This window comes from Notamacropus eugenii, chromosome 2 (genome assembly GCF_028372415.1).
Source record: "Notamacropus eugenii isolate mMacEug1 chromosome 2, mMacEug1.pri_v2, whole genome shotgun sequence".
Classification (NCBI taxonomy): domain Eukaryota; kingdom Metazoa; phylum Chordata; class Mammalia; order Diprotodontia; family Macropodidae; genus Notamacropus; species Notamacropus eugenii.
In genome coordinates, this window is record NC_092873.1 from 1,903,515 (window position 1) to 1,920,042 (window position 16,528).

General features: G+C 39.7%; 2 protein-coding genes and 1 pseudogene across 3 annotated transcripts in view; 1 reads left to right on the forward strand and 2 right to left on the reverse strand.

Annotated features, from left to right (window-relative positions):
- Window positions 1-1,229: 1,229 nt before the first annotated feature.
- LOC140524241 (putative olfactory receptor 5AK3) lies at window positions 1,230-4,928 on the reverse strand. The gene has a single exon (XM_072638618.1). The coding sequence runs from the start codon at window positions 3,223-3,225 to the stop codon at window positions 2,080-2,082; it is 1,146 nt and encodes a 381-aa protein (XP_072494719.1). The 5' UTR covers window positions 3,226-4,928; the 3' UTR covers window positions 1,230-2,079.
- A 121-nt stretch (window positions 4,929-5,049) lies between these two features.
- LOC140524240 (ATP-binding cassette sub-family E member 1 pseudogene) lies at window positions 5,050-6,931 on the forward strand (annotated as a pseudogene).
- The window catches only part of LOC140524242 (fatty acid desaturase 2-like protein FADS2B), a 51,307-nt gene continuing 41,705 nt past the window's right edge, over window positions 6,927-16,528 (reverse strand). Inside the window, exons 10-11 of one of the 2 annotated variants that reach the window (XM_072638620.1) lie at window positions 15,227-15,352; window positions 6,927-7,965 (exon numbers count right to left, since the gene is read on the reverse strand). The gene's annotated coding sequence lies outside the window, so the exon portion shown is untranslated. Of the gene's footprint in view, window positions 7,966-10,128; window positions 10,352-15,226; window positions 15,353-16,528 lie in introns of those variants that run through there. The other variant, XM_072638619.1, reaches the window with a different exon arrangement.

Below are 16,528 nucleotides of genomic sequence, written 5' to 3' on the forward strand. Positions count from 1 at the left end.
CAATTGTTTCAGTTGTATCCAACTCTTCATGCTACCCTTTGGGGTTTTCTTGGCAAAGATACTTGAGTGTTTTGCCATTTCCTTCTCCAGCTAATTTTACAGATGAGGAAACTGAGGCAAACAAGTTTCCTTGACTTTCCCCAGAGACAGACAGCTATAAGTGTCTGAGGCCAGATTTGAACTCACAAAAATTAGCTTTTCTTCCTTTAATCCTAGCTCTCTCCACTGTGCCACCTATGGTACTTATTAGCTAGTTAGGCCTAAGCAAGTCCCTCAACCTCTATCAGGCCCAATTTCTCATCTTTAAAGTGGGGATAATAATAGCACCTTCTTTCCAGGGTTGTTGCATGGATCACATGAGACAGCACGCATGATGCTCTTTGCAAACCGTAGAGCACGGTATAAATGTCAGCTATGGGAATATGTTAAGGACACTGCTCCTCAAACTTCCAAAATAAATACTTATCTGCTTACTTATTGTATCCCATCTATTGAATTTAAGCTCTTGAAAGGTAAGGAAAGTCCTTTCGTTTTGTCTTTGTTTCCTAATAGCCAGCATATTTCCATTCAACTTAAGTCACAAACATTGATGATATTCCTTCTATATCCAACACACTGTGCTACATCACCACACTGGGTTGAAGAGATACTTGAAAAATCCTTGTTGGACTGAGTTGGTTTGGATGGAACCTGACCAGGAGAGCAGACTTGTCATTGTCTAGTCCTTGTCCTGATGACTTTGGAAACTACAGTGTTCTTCAACCTTTTCCTGTGATCCTACTCTACCATGGAATGGAAGTGCCCCTGAGGTTGGAAGGCTGTTTATTCCACTGGCACTCAAACTCTGGAAGAAATGACGACGATGGAGTGTTGGCCCACTTACAGACTTTTCCCTGCTTGAGGATTATCTGGGCTGAGCTTGGAGAGAAAAAACCACAGGAGTTTGGCCACAGCAACTACCTTATGAAGGCCATTTTCCAAGGCATGCCTCTTTAGGGTAACAGGCAGTGTTCCTAATGATACAATCAGATCTTTTCTGAAACACTAAAGCATTATTTTTAGCAGTGACTGCTCAAAGGTCCATTAGCATCAATTTCACTCTTACTGAAGAGATCATTTATTGACCATTGTGCAGAATTACAAAGGAACCAATGAACTATGCTCTGGTTTGTTTCTGCTCTCTGGGGAGTTTACAGATCTAGCAAACAAAAGTATTAGATCCAGTCAGAAATGACTATTCATCCTCATGAAGTGATACTGAAATAACCAAGAAGTGTGGGAGTAAATGACAGATTCCTGAGTGGGCAACATGAAGACAATCATGGATGTGTTGAATAACACAAGGCATCATCTGATGCCTCATATAGATATGAATATATCCTTTGGTTCATAAAAGATCTACTAATGAGCAGATTTGGGTCCATGTCACCATGACTGAGAAAAGAACTCTGGCACTGGAATCAAAGTCCAAGTTCAAATTTTGACTTTGACCCTTTCCTGTGTGACGTTAGGCAAGTCATTTAACCCCTCTAGGCCTCAATTTACTTATGCATTATTCCTTATTCATTTCCTTATTCATTATATTCATTAAAGAACTAGATAGTTTCTTAACTCTCTTTTAATTTAAAAATGACATGACTTTATAGTTTGCTGAGTCGCAGTTTCCCTGTATACAAAACAAGTATGATTATACCTACATTACCTGTTTTGTAGAGTCGTGAAATCCCAACATTACCCCTGTGAAAATGGCTTACTGCAGGACAAATGTAAGCTGTTATTACTGTCTTCAACATCACCATTGTAATGATAATTATTGATCATTAAACCACATCATGATCAATGACTAATGATTGGTATCATTTCAAGAACTCAGGCTATTCTTTAATCTCTGTTAGAGACTTTTGGAAGGATTATTGAAATTGGAAGGGTTATTCTAGTGCTCCTACACACCTTTCCACATTTTACCATTGGTTTGTCACATCCTCTTTAGTTGAGATAATATCCACTTGTGGAAAGAATGGGGGAGTATGCTTTTTGCCAGGCTGGTCCTATAAAGTAGTACTCAGACATTCAGAGCTTTCATATCAAGCAAGTCTTGCCCATCACTTTCAGGGCTTCTTTGACCTCCTTATTCCTCAGGCTATAGATTAGGGGATTCAGCATGGGGATGATGATGCCATAAAACACTAAGGCTACATAATCATTTTCCTGGGACTCATTAGAGGAAGGCTGTAAGTACATGTAAGAAAGAGTCCCATAGAAAATCATGATAGCCATCAGGTGAGAGGCACAAGTGGAGGAGGCCTTGGGTCTCCTTGCAACAGAGCACATCCTCAAGATGGCAGCCATGATGTAAATGTAGGATAAGAACACCACCATGAGAGTGCTTATCAGATTGAAGCCTATGCATACAATTAACAACATGATATTGATATTAGTTCTGGAACAGGAAAGGATCAGGAGTGGGGGCACATCACAGAAAAAGTGACTGATCGTGTTGGAATTACAGAAGAACAGAGAAAATGTAAAACTGGTACGGATAGAGGCATTCAGGGATTCCATAACATAAGACCCAGCAATGAACTGAATGGAAACCCTCTGAGACATGACCACTGGGTAGCACAGAGGGTTACAAATGGCCACATACCAGTCTATGGCCATGGCCACAAGAAGGTAAAAATCAATAGTAGCAAACATAGCATAAAGCAACAACTGGATCAGGCACCCTGAGAATGAGATAGACTTGTGGGACACCAGGAAGTTTTGGAGCATTTTTGGAGTGAGGGCGGAGGTGTAACAGAAGTCAACAAAAGCCAAGTGTTGGAGGAAAATGTACATGGGAGTGTGGAGATGGGAGTCAATCTTGATGATCAGAATCATGCCAACATTGCCCACTACAGATGTCACATAGACAAACAGAAACACCAGAAACAGGATGTACTGCAGGTCTTGGCAAATAGTAAATCCCAGCAGGATGAATTCAGTCACTATGGTGCTGTTTCCTTGGGCCATGACTATAGCAGATATATCATCTATGGAAGTAAGCCACAGAGAAAATAGCAAGAGTGAGCTCATCATGACCCAGGATGAGGGACAAATGAATATTGAGTTTCTATCCTGAGTTTTTGGTGGTTCACATTCCAAGCTTTGTTTTGCAAAGCTAATATTCATAATATGGTTTATTTTCCCTCTGATAATATGTGTTTGATTTGGATAAACCACCATCTCCTGGGCAAAAGTAGTTGAGTTATGCTCCTGTGGTTTGAACTGATAGGTTTTTATGAATGTGATTAATTGATTAATATGGAACCACAATGATAATAATCCTATGATGATAGTAATAATAATTTTGTTATTAACCTGATCACTTTCTAAGCCCTGATAGTAGGAAATAATGATTATAGAGTTAAATGAAAGGAATGTTTTTTTTTCTTTTTTTACTTAGAGTGTAACAGCTATAGTTAGCATTTCCAAAGCACTTTAAAGTTTGTTAATCATTTTACAAATATCGCATTTCATCTTCACAAAAGACCTGGGTAGCAATTGCTATCATCATTCCCATTTCACAGATGAGGGAAGTGACCCTAAGTGAAGTTAAATAACTTACCCAAGGTCACACAGGAGGAATATGAAGTCAGATTTGAACTTAGGTCTTCGCAGTTCCACGTCCAGAGCTTTGTTTACTGAAAAATCAGACAATTGGAGTAGAGGATCTCGAAGGTCTTGTTCAACTGTCTCTGAACAGACCTTTCTGTGAGAACCTTGGAGGACTGAGTGTACCTGAGCATGGTCCTTAATTTATGACTAGACAGTCATGCTTAATTTTCTTGGTTAGAAATAAACTCTCTTGTCCATTTCTGGAGTACATTGGCCTGGGGAGCTAAAGGAACATTTGTCACAGGCACCAGGAAGGCACGTGAATCACATTCCATCACATTCCATTACAGATGAGGGAGCTTCATAAGGGTCACCTGATGTAAGTTGACAGAATTTCAGACAAATGCTCCAGAGCTTACACATCCCAGTGAGGTCTGTATCTCTTCACAGTAGTACCCTTTGAAACTAGTACACTTATTTCAACTGTGGATCCATTACTGCTCAAGTTGAAAGATCAGATCCTAAGCCAGGGTAGCCCAGAGAACCTCTGACCCATTTGTTGGACTATCCCCCCTCACTGGAGGGAACTCTCTTTCCTGAGCAGCTAAGCTAGTTTTGGAACCAGACCAAAATTATTTGGAGCCAAGTCTGTGCAACAAGTTAGGGGAAGATATCCCTTGGGGGTTATGTATCTTTGTGGTTTAAAAACAAGATGAGGTTTTTCAGTAGAACAATGAAGCAGATTGATTTATGGTTGGAAACTTGGTTCTGAAAACTGAATCATAGAGCAGTTCAGACATGGATGGTCTGAGGAATCTTGTCGTGGCATGAGAAGTTGGGGGATGAGTATCAGGAAACTGATCAGAAGGGGAGATTGATCCCTTATTCAATTTGATTACAGAAGCATTTATTAATGCAATGCTCCCTACTACAAGGCAGTGATGGGGGGCACAGAGAGACCACTTCGGAGTCAAAAAAAGGTCTTGGTTGAAGCTTTACCTTTGATCTATTTCAGCTTCTCAGGCCTTTAGGGAATTCTTTATGACTATGAGCTACAAAAGTGGTGCTACCTGCTGTGATGGAGGGATTTTTCCATACCATAAATTTCCTAGATGGATAAAATCTTAGGTTTTCTCTTCTTTTACATACGGAAGCACAAGGAACAGGCTGGGCAAAAAGCTAAAAAAAGGGGAAACTCTTTCTGACCTCATAGAGATAACATTGTACTCGTGACGTGGAACAAGATCATAGATATATAAGAGCAAACTTAGAATAAAGGGAACAAAGAGGGGATCATAGAATCATAGGATCATCAATCTAGAGTTAGATAAGGCTTCAGATACCAGTTAGTCTATCCCCATCATTTCGTAGGTTAAAAAAATTAAAGGCAGTGTGGCCTACAGCCTGAGACCCGATCTTAGGTCATCGCTGCCGCCACCCTTCCCACTCCCTGGGTGGTCCTTTTCCTCCAGAAGACCTGGGTTCCTGCTTCTCTTGCTTACAAAGTCATCTTTCTAACCATATTGTAAGCCTACATTGACGAATATGGCAGACAAATTAACGAGAATTGCTATTGTCAGTCATGACAAATGTAAGCCAAAAAAATGCCGACAGGAGTGTGAAAAGAGTTGTCCAGTAGTGCGAATGGGAAAACTATGTAGAGAGGTCACACCACAGAGCAAAATAGCATGGATTTCAGAAACACTTTGCGTTGGTTGTGGTATTTGTATTAAGAAATGTCCTTTTGGGGCTTTGTCAATTGTCAATTTACCTAGCAACCGCAAAAAGGAAACAACGCATCAGTATTGTGCCAATGCCTTCAAACTTCACAGGTTGCCTATCCATTATCCAGGTGAAGTTTTGGAATTAGTTGGAACTAATGGTATTGGAAAATCAACTGCCTTGAAAATTTTAGCAGGGAAGCAAAACCCAAACCTTGGAAAATATGATGATCCACCAGACTGGCAAGAAATCTTGACTTATTTTCGAGGATCTGAGTTGCAAAACTATTTTACCAAGTTTCCAGAAGATGACCTAAAAGCAATTTTGAAGCCTCAATATGTGGACCAGATTTCCAAAGCTGCAAAGGGCACTGTGGGTTCTATTTTGGACCGTAAGGATGAAACAAAGACACAAGCTATTGTGTGTCAGCCGCTTGACCTAACCCACCTCAAAGAACGAAACGTTGAGGATCTCTGAGGAGGAGAGTTGCAAAGATTAATTGTGCTGTTGTTTGCATACAGAAAGCAGATATTTTCATGTTTGATGAACCTTCTAGTTATCTAGATGTTAATAAGCAGCAGCTAAAGGCTGCCATTACTATACGATCACTAATAAATCCTGATAGATATATAATTGTTGTAGAGAATGATCTAAGTGTTTTAGATTATCTCTCTGACTTCATCTGCTGTTTGTATGGAGTGCCAAGCGCTTATGGTGTTGTCACTATGCCTTTTAGCGTAGGAGAAGGCATAAACATTTTCTTAGATGGTTATGTTCCTAAGGAAAACTTAAAGTTCAGAGATGCATCACTGATTTTTAAAGTGGCCAAGACAGCAAATGAGGAAGAAGTGAAAAAGATGTATATGTATAAATGTCCAGGAATGAAGAAAAAGATGGGAGAATTTGAGCTTGCAATCATTGCCAAAGAATTCACGGACTGTGAAATCATGGTGATGCTAGGAAAAAACTGAACTCGTAAAACTACATTGATCAGAATGCTTGCTGGCCAACTTAAACCTGATGAAGGAGGTGAGGTACCAGTTCTAAATGTCAGCTATAAACCACAGAAGATCAGTCCCAAATCAACAGAAGTGTATGCCAGTTATTACATGAGAAGTTACAAGAAGCTTATACTCACTCACAATTTGTCAGTAATGTAATGAAGCCTCTGCAGATTGAAAACATCATAGATCAAGAGGTGCAGACATTATCTGGTGATGAGTTACAAGGAGTTGCTTTAGCTCTTTGTCTGGGCAAGCCTGCTGATGTCTCTTTAATTGATGAACTATCTGCATACTTGGATTCTGAGCAGCGTCTAATGGCAGCCAGAGTTGTCAAACATTTCATTCTCCATGCAAAAAAGACAGCCTTTGTGGCAGAACATGACTTTGTCATGGCCACCTATCTAGCAGAATGGGTCATCGTTTTTGATGGCATTCCATCTAAGAACACACTTGGAAACACTTTTGGCTGGTATGAATAAATTTTTGTCTCAACTTGAAATTACTTTCAGAAGAGAGCCACAAAACTACAGGGCAAGAATAAAAAACTTAATTCAATCAAGGATGTTGAACAAAAGAAGAGTGGAAACTCCTTTCTCCTGGATGATTAAGCTGACTATGAATATTGGTAATACATTTCTACAACTAAATACAACTGGAATTTTGGGTGTATAAAACTTTAATCAGATTTTAGAATGTCCCACATAATTTGGAGTTTGAAATATAATTTACTTTATCTAACATCAGAAACCAGTAGTGTTGCATATTATTATGCTGTAAACATCAGACACTAACACTTTTATGTACTCATTGACAAAGTCATTCTCTGTGTAATGTTCTAAGATGGAAGACATTTCAAATGATATGGATTACCTCCAGATTTTCAAAACTTATGGGGAGATTTTCACTATAAGTGTAATTTATTCATGTACCAAATGCTGACCAGTGTTTCCAGTTTTAAAAATCTTTAAGAACTGTTTTCTGTACAATATGGTTTACCCTCATATGTCAAGATATAGAAGAAGCTCTTTTAAAAAGCCAGTCAAAGACTCTTAAGGTGAGGATTTGATAAATAAATATCCATCAGAAGTAAAAAAAAAAAATTAAAGGCAAGAAAACGGAAGTGTGTTACAGAAAGTCTCAAAGTAATAAGCATCAGATTAGGCAAACGTTGTGGAAAGGGTATAAAAATTATATATATACACACATATATATATAAATGTATGACATAAACTTATAGACTTAGTTCATAGTATTTTTTTCTCTTTGGAAAGAGTCTAGACCTACAATTTAATCTTCACCACCCTTCATGCAAATTGACAACTTTTCTACAAGCTGTAGTCTTAGAGAGTGGTCTCAGCGTCCTGAGAGGCAACAGAGCATAGTGGGAAGTGAGCTATTCATCCCTAAGTCAGGAAGATCTGAATTTAAGTCTTGACTTTGAGATATACTGGACTTGTGTCCCTGGGTCTTGTATACAATAGATGACTAGTATATGTTTATTGAATTGATTAGACCTACCTTATACATCCAAACAATTGTAGAACCATTAAATAGAATCGTTGACTACTAGGAAATGTGTAGTGTAAAGGTGGTCCAATCAAAGAAGTAGCAGAAGTCAGTCAACAACCACAGCATGTTGGTTCTGGAAGAAAACGTGGAAAAGAGAATATGGAGTACTCAAGATAGATGGTATTGTAGAGAGCATTTAGTCCAAATGTCTCATCTTACCAGAGATAAAAGCCTGGCAGAAGCACCTTGCCCCAAGTCACCTGATGAGTTAGATATAGAGATGGCAGTGGAAGCACATATAATGATGTTCTATCCAGTCCTCTTTCCCTAGACCCTAATCCCTGCCTCAATACATAGATGGTGAAAAGAGAAAGGCATTTTTGCATTTAGCAGAATCTTCTTTATGCCCTGATTTTTTAGCACTCTTTGTGAGATGCCTCTGTCTCAAGCAAATGCTTCTCTTTGCTCCTTTTAGAATTGATCCAGTCCTTCCTATGAAGTCCAGGAAGATTCTCAGCAATGTCAGAAAGGTTAATAACTCATCCCATCTTCAGGGCCTCCTACTCTCTTTTCATTTCCTTGACTTTGATGAGACTAGAGTCTGGGTACCCTCAGAAACAGTCCCTTAGCTTCTGAATACACAATCCTAGGGATAATGGGGATTCAATGTTTCCAGGGTTCTCACTTGGAATTCTCCTGCTTCCACCAAATTCAGACTGAGTGGAATGCTAAAACAGCATCCTTGCAGGTGCACTGAATGGAGCTGTACATAAGCCAGGCCTATGGTATTGGGACCCATTCTCCTGGGCCTCTCTAGCCTCGGGGACTGTGGAGAGTTCAGGAGAAAAATCCTCATTAGCTGCTCTTGGGCTGTTTCAGAGCTGGACTTCCCAGAGGATTGTTTCTATTGCTTTTCAAGATTCTTCTTAGGGATTTGGCTTGAATAATAACTTTAATGAGAGACATGCAGTATAGCAGAGAAAGAGCCAGCCAGTGAGCCAGGAAGACATGGGTTCAAAGCCTCTCTTTGCTACGTACTTCTTGTATCTTCTTGGGCAAGACATTTCCTCTCTGAACACCAATTTCTTGTTAGTGAGATGAAAGGGCTCTTATGACAATAAGGTCCAGGATTTCAAGGAACCGAAAGAAAAGTGTCACATATCAATCAGTTTAATGGTGAGGTGTAGTTTATTGGCCTAATCAGTGGACAGACACCAAAACCCATATACCAGCTCACTGCCATCCGGGACTCTCAGTTTGGCTTCTGTTTTAGAAATAAGAGCTATGTGTATGAGTACAACTTCGGTAATGGCTCCAGCCAGGTAAAAGATTACATTCCCTGCGTGGGGAACAGCCTTTGCAAAGGTTTGGAGAAAAGAAACAGAATGGTGAATTCAGGGTATAACAAGGAGGTAATCCGGAGCGATATCAAAGGAGTATCCAAAGTGGAAATCTCAGCGAATCCAGAGGAAGGAAGAATTGTTTTCTTTCCTTTATTCCAAGGTAAAACAATAGGGCCTCTTGGTAACTCAGGCCAGATGCTGGTGATATTCGAAAAGAGATGGGCCTCCAAGAATTAATAACAGAGTTCCACTAGGTCGGTAAATAAGCAGGATCCAAGGTATAACAGACCAGGGCAAAGATAAGCTACATAATACTCTAGGAAAATTAGAGGGAAGAGTAATGGGGGAGGGGCTGTGTGGAGGTGGATTCCCATACTCTACAAGTTAATTCTGCCCTCTGAGAGTTTGTTTTATTGTTTTCCTCATACACCCTGGCTCTGGTTCTTAGCTGTGTGAACTTAGATAAGTCAGAGCTCTCAGCCTCCCCTCTTGCAAAATTGGCTCAATAATACTTGTGGTATCTACTTGGTAGGATGGCATGAGAAAAGGGATGTCATGGACAAGTGTAAATTTCTTTTGTTGTTACGTCCTTAATCAAACCCTCTTGAGAAAAGTCCCTCCACTTTTGGACTAAGGTGAAAGGGGGAAATGGGGAATATTTGGGTGGGACGGTTAATAGCTAGTGGAAACAATAGTGATATAGAGTGGAGGGTTCAAGATCAAAGATGACAGAGTTGTTTTCTTTTTTCAAGTACAGATCAGTGATTTTATAAGCAGAGGGAATTCCTTGGTGTAGAAACTCCCTCTAGTGACTCATATAGATAATTCATTTATAAGTTATTCAATTAAGTTGAATCCAACAGAAATTTTTAAAGATCCTGCTATATGGCAAGCACTGTTGGTGGACCGATATAAAAACAAAACAAGACAACGAAACAGTTTCCAATCTCAAGTAGCTTAAATTTTATTGGAAAGAATGTGTGTATGAAAGTGTATAATTGTTACCTGGATGGTTAGCAAAGTTGATATAATTCCATACATTGGGATTAGTCACTAGAGAAATTATTTTTAGGAGTGTAGGCTCTGGAGTTGAAGGTAGGTGGAGAGGTCTTCCATTCTGGTCTCGGATCACATCAGTAGACTAATCCTAGATACATCCCACATTGACTAACACCACTGAAATAGCCAAGAAAAATGCACTTTTGAGATCACAGTGAGGCTGAACATGTCCTTCAATCTTGTTTCCAAGGTGTTGGTAAGAATCTAATAAACTTTTATCAACCCCCTATTTGCCAAAGCACTGTGAGAGATGCTGGGGATATAGAAAAGAAACAATTCCTTCCCTCAAGGAACTTACGTTGTAGTGGAGGACAGAAAATATAAATAGAGACATAAATTTAAGATAATTTGAGGAAAGACAATGCTGATAGCCCAAGGAGTTGGGGAAAGGGCTCTTAAGGGAGGTGAGACCTAAGTTGAACCTTGAACGATAAAACTATATGACATACATTTTCAAGAATCAGTCATCAAAATATTTATTAGGGACTTGGTCTAAAAGGTACTGTGCTAGGCACTGAGAATGCAAAAATAAAATGGAAAAATGGTTCCTGCCCTCAAGGAGTTTTAATCTCCTGGGAGGATATAACCTAAGAACAGACTACTAAATACAAGTCAGTTTGAGGACAGAAAGAACACTAAATATTGAGAAGAATTAGAAGAAGACTCCCATAGAAGAATTTTAAGAGGCTGAGGGGATGATCCCATGTGACCCTGCATCTTAGCTGAGTCAGGCCTGTCCAGTGATTCCAGTCCCCTCCAAGTGTACAGGCTATTTGATGAAGCATGAACACCAGCATCTTAAACTAGGGTACTGGAGACAGAACTGCATGCCTTAGGGGTAATAAACAAAGGAATTTTGTAAAGAGGAGAGAGGAAAGCATGCTGATCTCCAATGATCACTTTAAAAACCTTCCTCAAGTTGTTGGGACAGTTGGCTTCCGGGACTTGTGAGCCCAAACGACTATGTATCCTAATGGAGAGAGCTCTGAATGGACGTGGAATCAAGAGAGACCAGGATTTGCATCTTGCTTCCTTTGTGTAGGTATGAGCAATTTACTTCTTTTCTCTGTGTCTCAGGTTGCTCAGCTGTGAAATGGAGTTCATAACAGACAGAGTATCTAAGTGATTTGCCAACTGTATGTACAAATCAGCTCTTTTTCACTAAAGAATGAAAAGATGTGATTTGTCATCCCAAACAGACGTGCCATAAACAGTTAATTCCTCCTTCCTCCAAGCAGTAATTTTCCATGTTTTCCTATCTATTAACAGTGTGGTGGATCGAGTGTTGCTACCTATGTGATTAACCTTTTGGGCCTCAGTTTCTGCATTTGTTAAATGTATATGATGATAATTACATGAATTTCTTCGTGAGGTTATTGTGGGGGAAAGAAAGCCTTGTGCAAACCTTGAAGCTCTAGAGAAATGTGAATTTCTATAACTTATCTATATGACTCTCCTTGGTCAATTCTTTTTCAATGAATCACTGTTAAGAAATGCTTTACTATCCATTGCAGTCCTTTCAAAGGAGATGGCACAGAGAGGTCCTGTTGAAAAGACTAAGTTTTGATGTACAGAAAACAGAATGCCATATTCCCTTCTCCCCTCTGACACAAACTAGTCTTTTCTTTTCTCTATTTATTATTTTGAATGATAATCTTGCAAGACGAAGTCTGGTGTTTCTGTGTCTGTGGTCTGGAACACAAGTTGGCATGTTCAAAGTGCTCCAACATTCAAGGATAATAAAGCAATAAAAATACCTTCCCCATTCCCCAACCCACGCCCAAGATGCACGATGTACATTTTCTGTTTCAGGTGGAGTGGTAAGCATTCACCCAGAGATCGCCAGACTTCTTTAATGACTCACAAGAAATCAAAACAAAAGTAAGGTGAACTTAGCCCGAGCACTCAAATTGAATTTGGGCCGTGGACTTCCTTTTTGTGCCCTCCTTTGTGTCTCTGTCTCTGGGTCTCTGTGTCTGTCTCTGTGTCTCTGTGTCTCTGTGTCTATCTCTGTGTCTCTATCTCTGTCTCTGTCTGTCTCTGTCTCTCTGTTTCCATCTCTCTGTCTCTTTCTCTATTTCTGTCTATCTCTGTCTCTTTCCCTCCCATATCTGGAGTAGATTATATTTGGGCACTAAATGGCATGAGTCATTATGCACATAGACATTCATAAACAGTCACTGCTTACATTTATGAAGACATAAGGGAAGAAAAATCCAGGGGCCTAGCACTGGAGGCTGCCACTAACTGCTCCACTCATTCTGGTCTACCCCCTCCACCTTCACGCTACTCAGCATCATACATAAGCTAGAATGATTCATTTTATACCAGTCCTGTTCCTAGTATCTGGCTCTCCCACATCCCCTTGTTTAGTCAGTTCACTGTTCTCTGCTGCCCTTATATGTCAAGAATGCCTGCAGGGAATTACCTGCACATTCTTTCATGCCTGTACCACTCAGAGCCCCCTCCACCCCACTCCACTGAAACTACCCAACCTTCAGGTCTCAGCTTGAGGTCTGTCATCCTCATGATGATAGCTTCAGTACCTTCCCTCTGTTGATTTCTTTTTGTCCCATATGTAGCTTGTTTGTACATAGTTGTTTGTATGTTGTCATCGCCATTAGACTGTGAGTTTCTTAAGAGCACACACTTTCTTTTGGTTGCCAGCCCTTAGCACAGTGTCTGGCACCTTAGTAAGTACTTAATAAATATTTTATAGTCTGTCTGCCTGATGAAGCCTTTCTCAGCATTTTCGGGCCCTGGTGATTTCACAGAATAGCAGAATAGGGAGGGACCTCAGAGGCCAGCTAGTCTAGATCATACCTGAAAAAAGGATATTTTTTCTTTCTGGGAATCATTATTTGAAAGATTCCAGTAAGGGAGGAGGTTACTACATCACAATATAGCTTCTTCTACTACACTATTACTATATTTTTTTTCATATGTTTAACCTGTTTTGCCTCCACCAGTTCAGCTCAAGGCTCCCAATTCTTCCCTCTGGAGTCAAAAAGATTAAGCTTAAACCCTCTTCTTTCATGTATTTTTCAAATTCTTGATGTGACCAGAGCTTCAACACTAACTTTAGGAGGAGAAACAATAGGATTGTTTGCGACTGGATATGTTGAGTGAATGAGAATCAGGAGTTGAAGATGACAAAATAGAGAGTTGAGAAACAGGGGTTGATTTTTTGGGGGGAGGGGCTGCAGTTGGGGAGACAGTTTCTGAGTTTCTGCTTTAGAGAAGCAGAGGTTGAGATCTCTATAGAACATATAATTCAAACATCTAATAAGCAGTTGGTGAGATGATGGGCTACAAGTCAGAAGAAACACTCAGCTAGATTTAGATATCAGAGTTATTTGCAATGGCAATTGATGAAATTGTCAAGTGAAACAATGTAGAGAGAGAAAAGGTCCCAGGACAGAGCTTGGGGGTTCACCTACAGTTGGAAGGCAGGGTGCCAATGATAATCCATCAAGTGAGACTGAGAAGGAACAACCAGATAGAATTAGGCCCAAACCACTAGATTTCCCTGACAAGTGTACAGGACAATGTGGTGACAATTGTCTCATTCCTGGATGCTATTTCTCAATGAAGACCAAGGTTTTTTTAGTTGTCTACTTGCCACATCATACGGTCTACTCCTACTCTGATCTAATAATTTATTTCCATATTGCTAGGATTAATTATATTCTGGAGTCTGGTCCTTTTCTCTTCCCCTTCTTTACCATTTCTTTTGGTGATCTCATCAGCTCTAATGGATTTAATAATCATCTCTTTGAGTTTGAGTCTCAAATCTATTTACTTGGTTCTGCCCTCCAAATGAATGTCAATATTGCAGTTTCAATTACATATTAGACATTTCAAAACTGATGTTACATAGACCTTTCAAATTCAGTATATCCTAAACTGAACTTATCTTTTGCTCCAAGCCTTTCTCACTTCCTACCTTTCCTAGTTGAGGGCACCACCAATCCTCAAAATTACTTAGGTTCTCAATCTAGATGTCACCCTTTACTCCTCTCTCTGTCTCACCCTCCATATAGAATCAGTTGTCATATCCTGTTTTTTTAACCTTTGTAACATCTCTCATATATGCTCCCTGCCATTGCCAACACCCTGGGGTAGACGTTCATCCTGTATTGCACTAACCTGTTGGTTAATCTTCTTGCCTCAATTCTGTCCTCACTCTAGCACATTCTCCACTCAGCGGTCAAAATGATCTTCCCAAAGTGGAAGTCTGATAGTCTCACCCTTCCCTTATTCAAGAAACTCCCATGTTCCTTATTACCTCTAGGATCAAATAGAAAACCTTCTCTTTGGCTTCTTATGGCCTTCTCAACCTGGTCCCTTTCTAACTTTCCAATCTTCTTATACTTTACTCCCTTTTTTCATATTGTGAGACCCAGTGACAAAAGCCTTCTTACTATCCCCAGATTAGACACTCCATTTTCTGATTCCATGTATTCTCACTGGCTGGGCCTCACACCTAGAATTTTCTCCCTCCTCATCACCATCCCAGGCTTCTTCCACCTCCCAGTTAAAACCTCATTTTTTACCTGAAGACTTTTCCATATCCCCTTAACATGTTTGCTTTTCCTCTGAGATGACTTCATGTTTCCTATATATACCTTGTTTGTCCATAGTTGTCTGCATGGTGTCCACCCCCCTCCCCTATTAAAAGTGAGTTTCTTGAAGGTAAAGGTCTTTTGCCTTTCTTTATATCCCCAGCACTTTACAACTGTGTGAAGTTGTAATTGATAATTGATACATGTCTGTCTGCTTGATTTTATTTGACCTTTCAATTATTCTGTGATGTATTTGAATGCCTTATTATGGTCTCAATAATCTACAATGCTTAATTTTTTCATTGGTAACTCTGATACTTGCTAATCTTGTATTGGATCCTCTGTGGGCCTCAAATTCTAAGGAGCCCCTAGACAGACTGATTACGGAGGGAGAAGGGAATCTGCAAACTGTGAGATAATCTCTTACCTGAAAATGTCCCCAAATGCCTTCAATATTGGCTTGTTTACATAGTCAATTCCATGCTTGGCACATAATGATCTCACTAGTGGCGCGATTTTATAATAATTATGGCAGGGCATGGTGGGAAATAGGCTAAAGAAACAAAGAGAAGGAAAAGAATATGAAACCTAGACATCAAAAGAAACATGGTACATTTTTACTGATTCTTTTAGGTCTGCTATGAGAAGATATGAAAATGGAACACAATTAAGATGATGTGGAGGAGTATGGACTACCTTGGTGGAAGGAAAACTCTCATCAGAAAGATGTCAGATTTATCATAGCACTAATGAGAACACAACCATAAAAATGCATGTATCTGTGTTCAGGGAAGTTCTAAGAATCTCTATCACTCTCACATCCATTCACTGAACCCATCTGTGAGATAGGCTTTGGGGCCTGTTGGGCTAATGCCAATGAATTTGAATCTTAGTCCAAGCCAAGTGTAATTATGAAAACAATGCTCATGAGGAGAAAATTGCCTTTTATTTTTTTTAATCAAATATAAGGACTGTTCTGATTTTTCTGTTCTTTTGGATTATCTGTTAGGGTGAACGTCACTCTCCTCTGGATAGATGGAAACAGTAAGAATTAGTTAAAGAAGCATTAGTTAAACAGACAACAGTCAGAATACCTGCATTCTAATTCTAGATCTTTCATTAACTGCTAATGTGATCTTGGGCAAGTTTATTCTATCTTTCTGTGCTCTATGTTCTTCATCTATAAATCACAGCCAGCATTGGTTTTCTTCCAAGGGTGTTGTGAGGGTCATGAGACATAATGGTAGCTGATATTTATGTAGCCCTTTAAATTGTATAAAATACATTTGTAGCTCCTTATTAACAAGGGGTCTCATAGGAAGTGTACTTTTGTACCCACGGTAAGGGAAGACTAAGGATATGGAAGGAGGAAGCATAGGACGGTGCTTTCCTCAACAGAACTGGGGGAAATTTTGAGTCCCATGGGAAGCCTAGGGTTATATAGGTATGGACTAACTCCAGTGCTAGGCACCGGTCAATTGCAATCGAATGGGTCTGCTCTTTCAAACAAGTGTAAGCATGATCGGGTGGAGCCTTGTTTAGCTTTTTGATCTGACTAAGGAGTGACCTGCCTGGAGAGAATTTTGTGATTTCTCTAACTTCTCTAGTACTGGGACCCAGTCAATTTATTCCTTCTTTGCTTCTCTCCCAATTCTCATCTCCCATCCTATCTGCTGCTTTCTTTAAACTGTCTTTACTTGCTGTTTGTATTTATATAATACATATTATC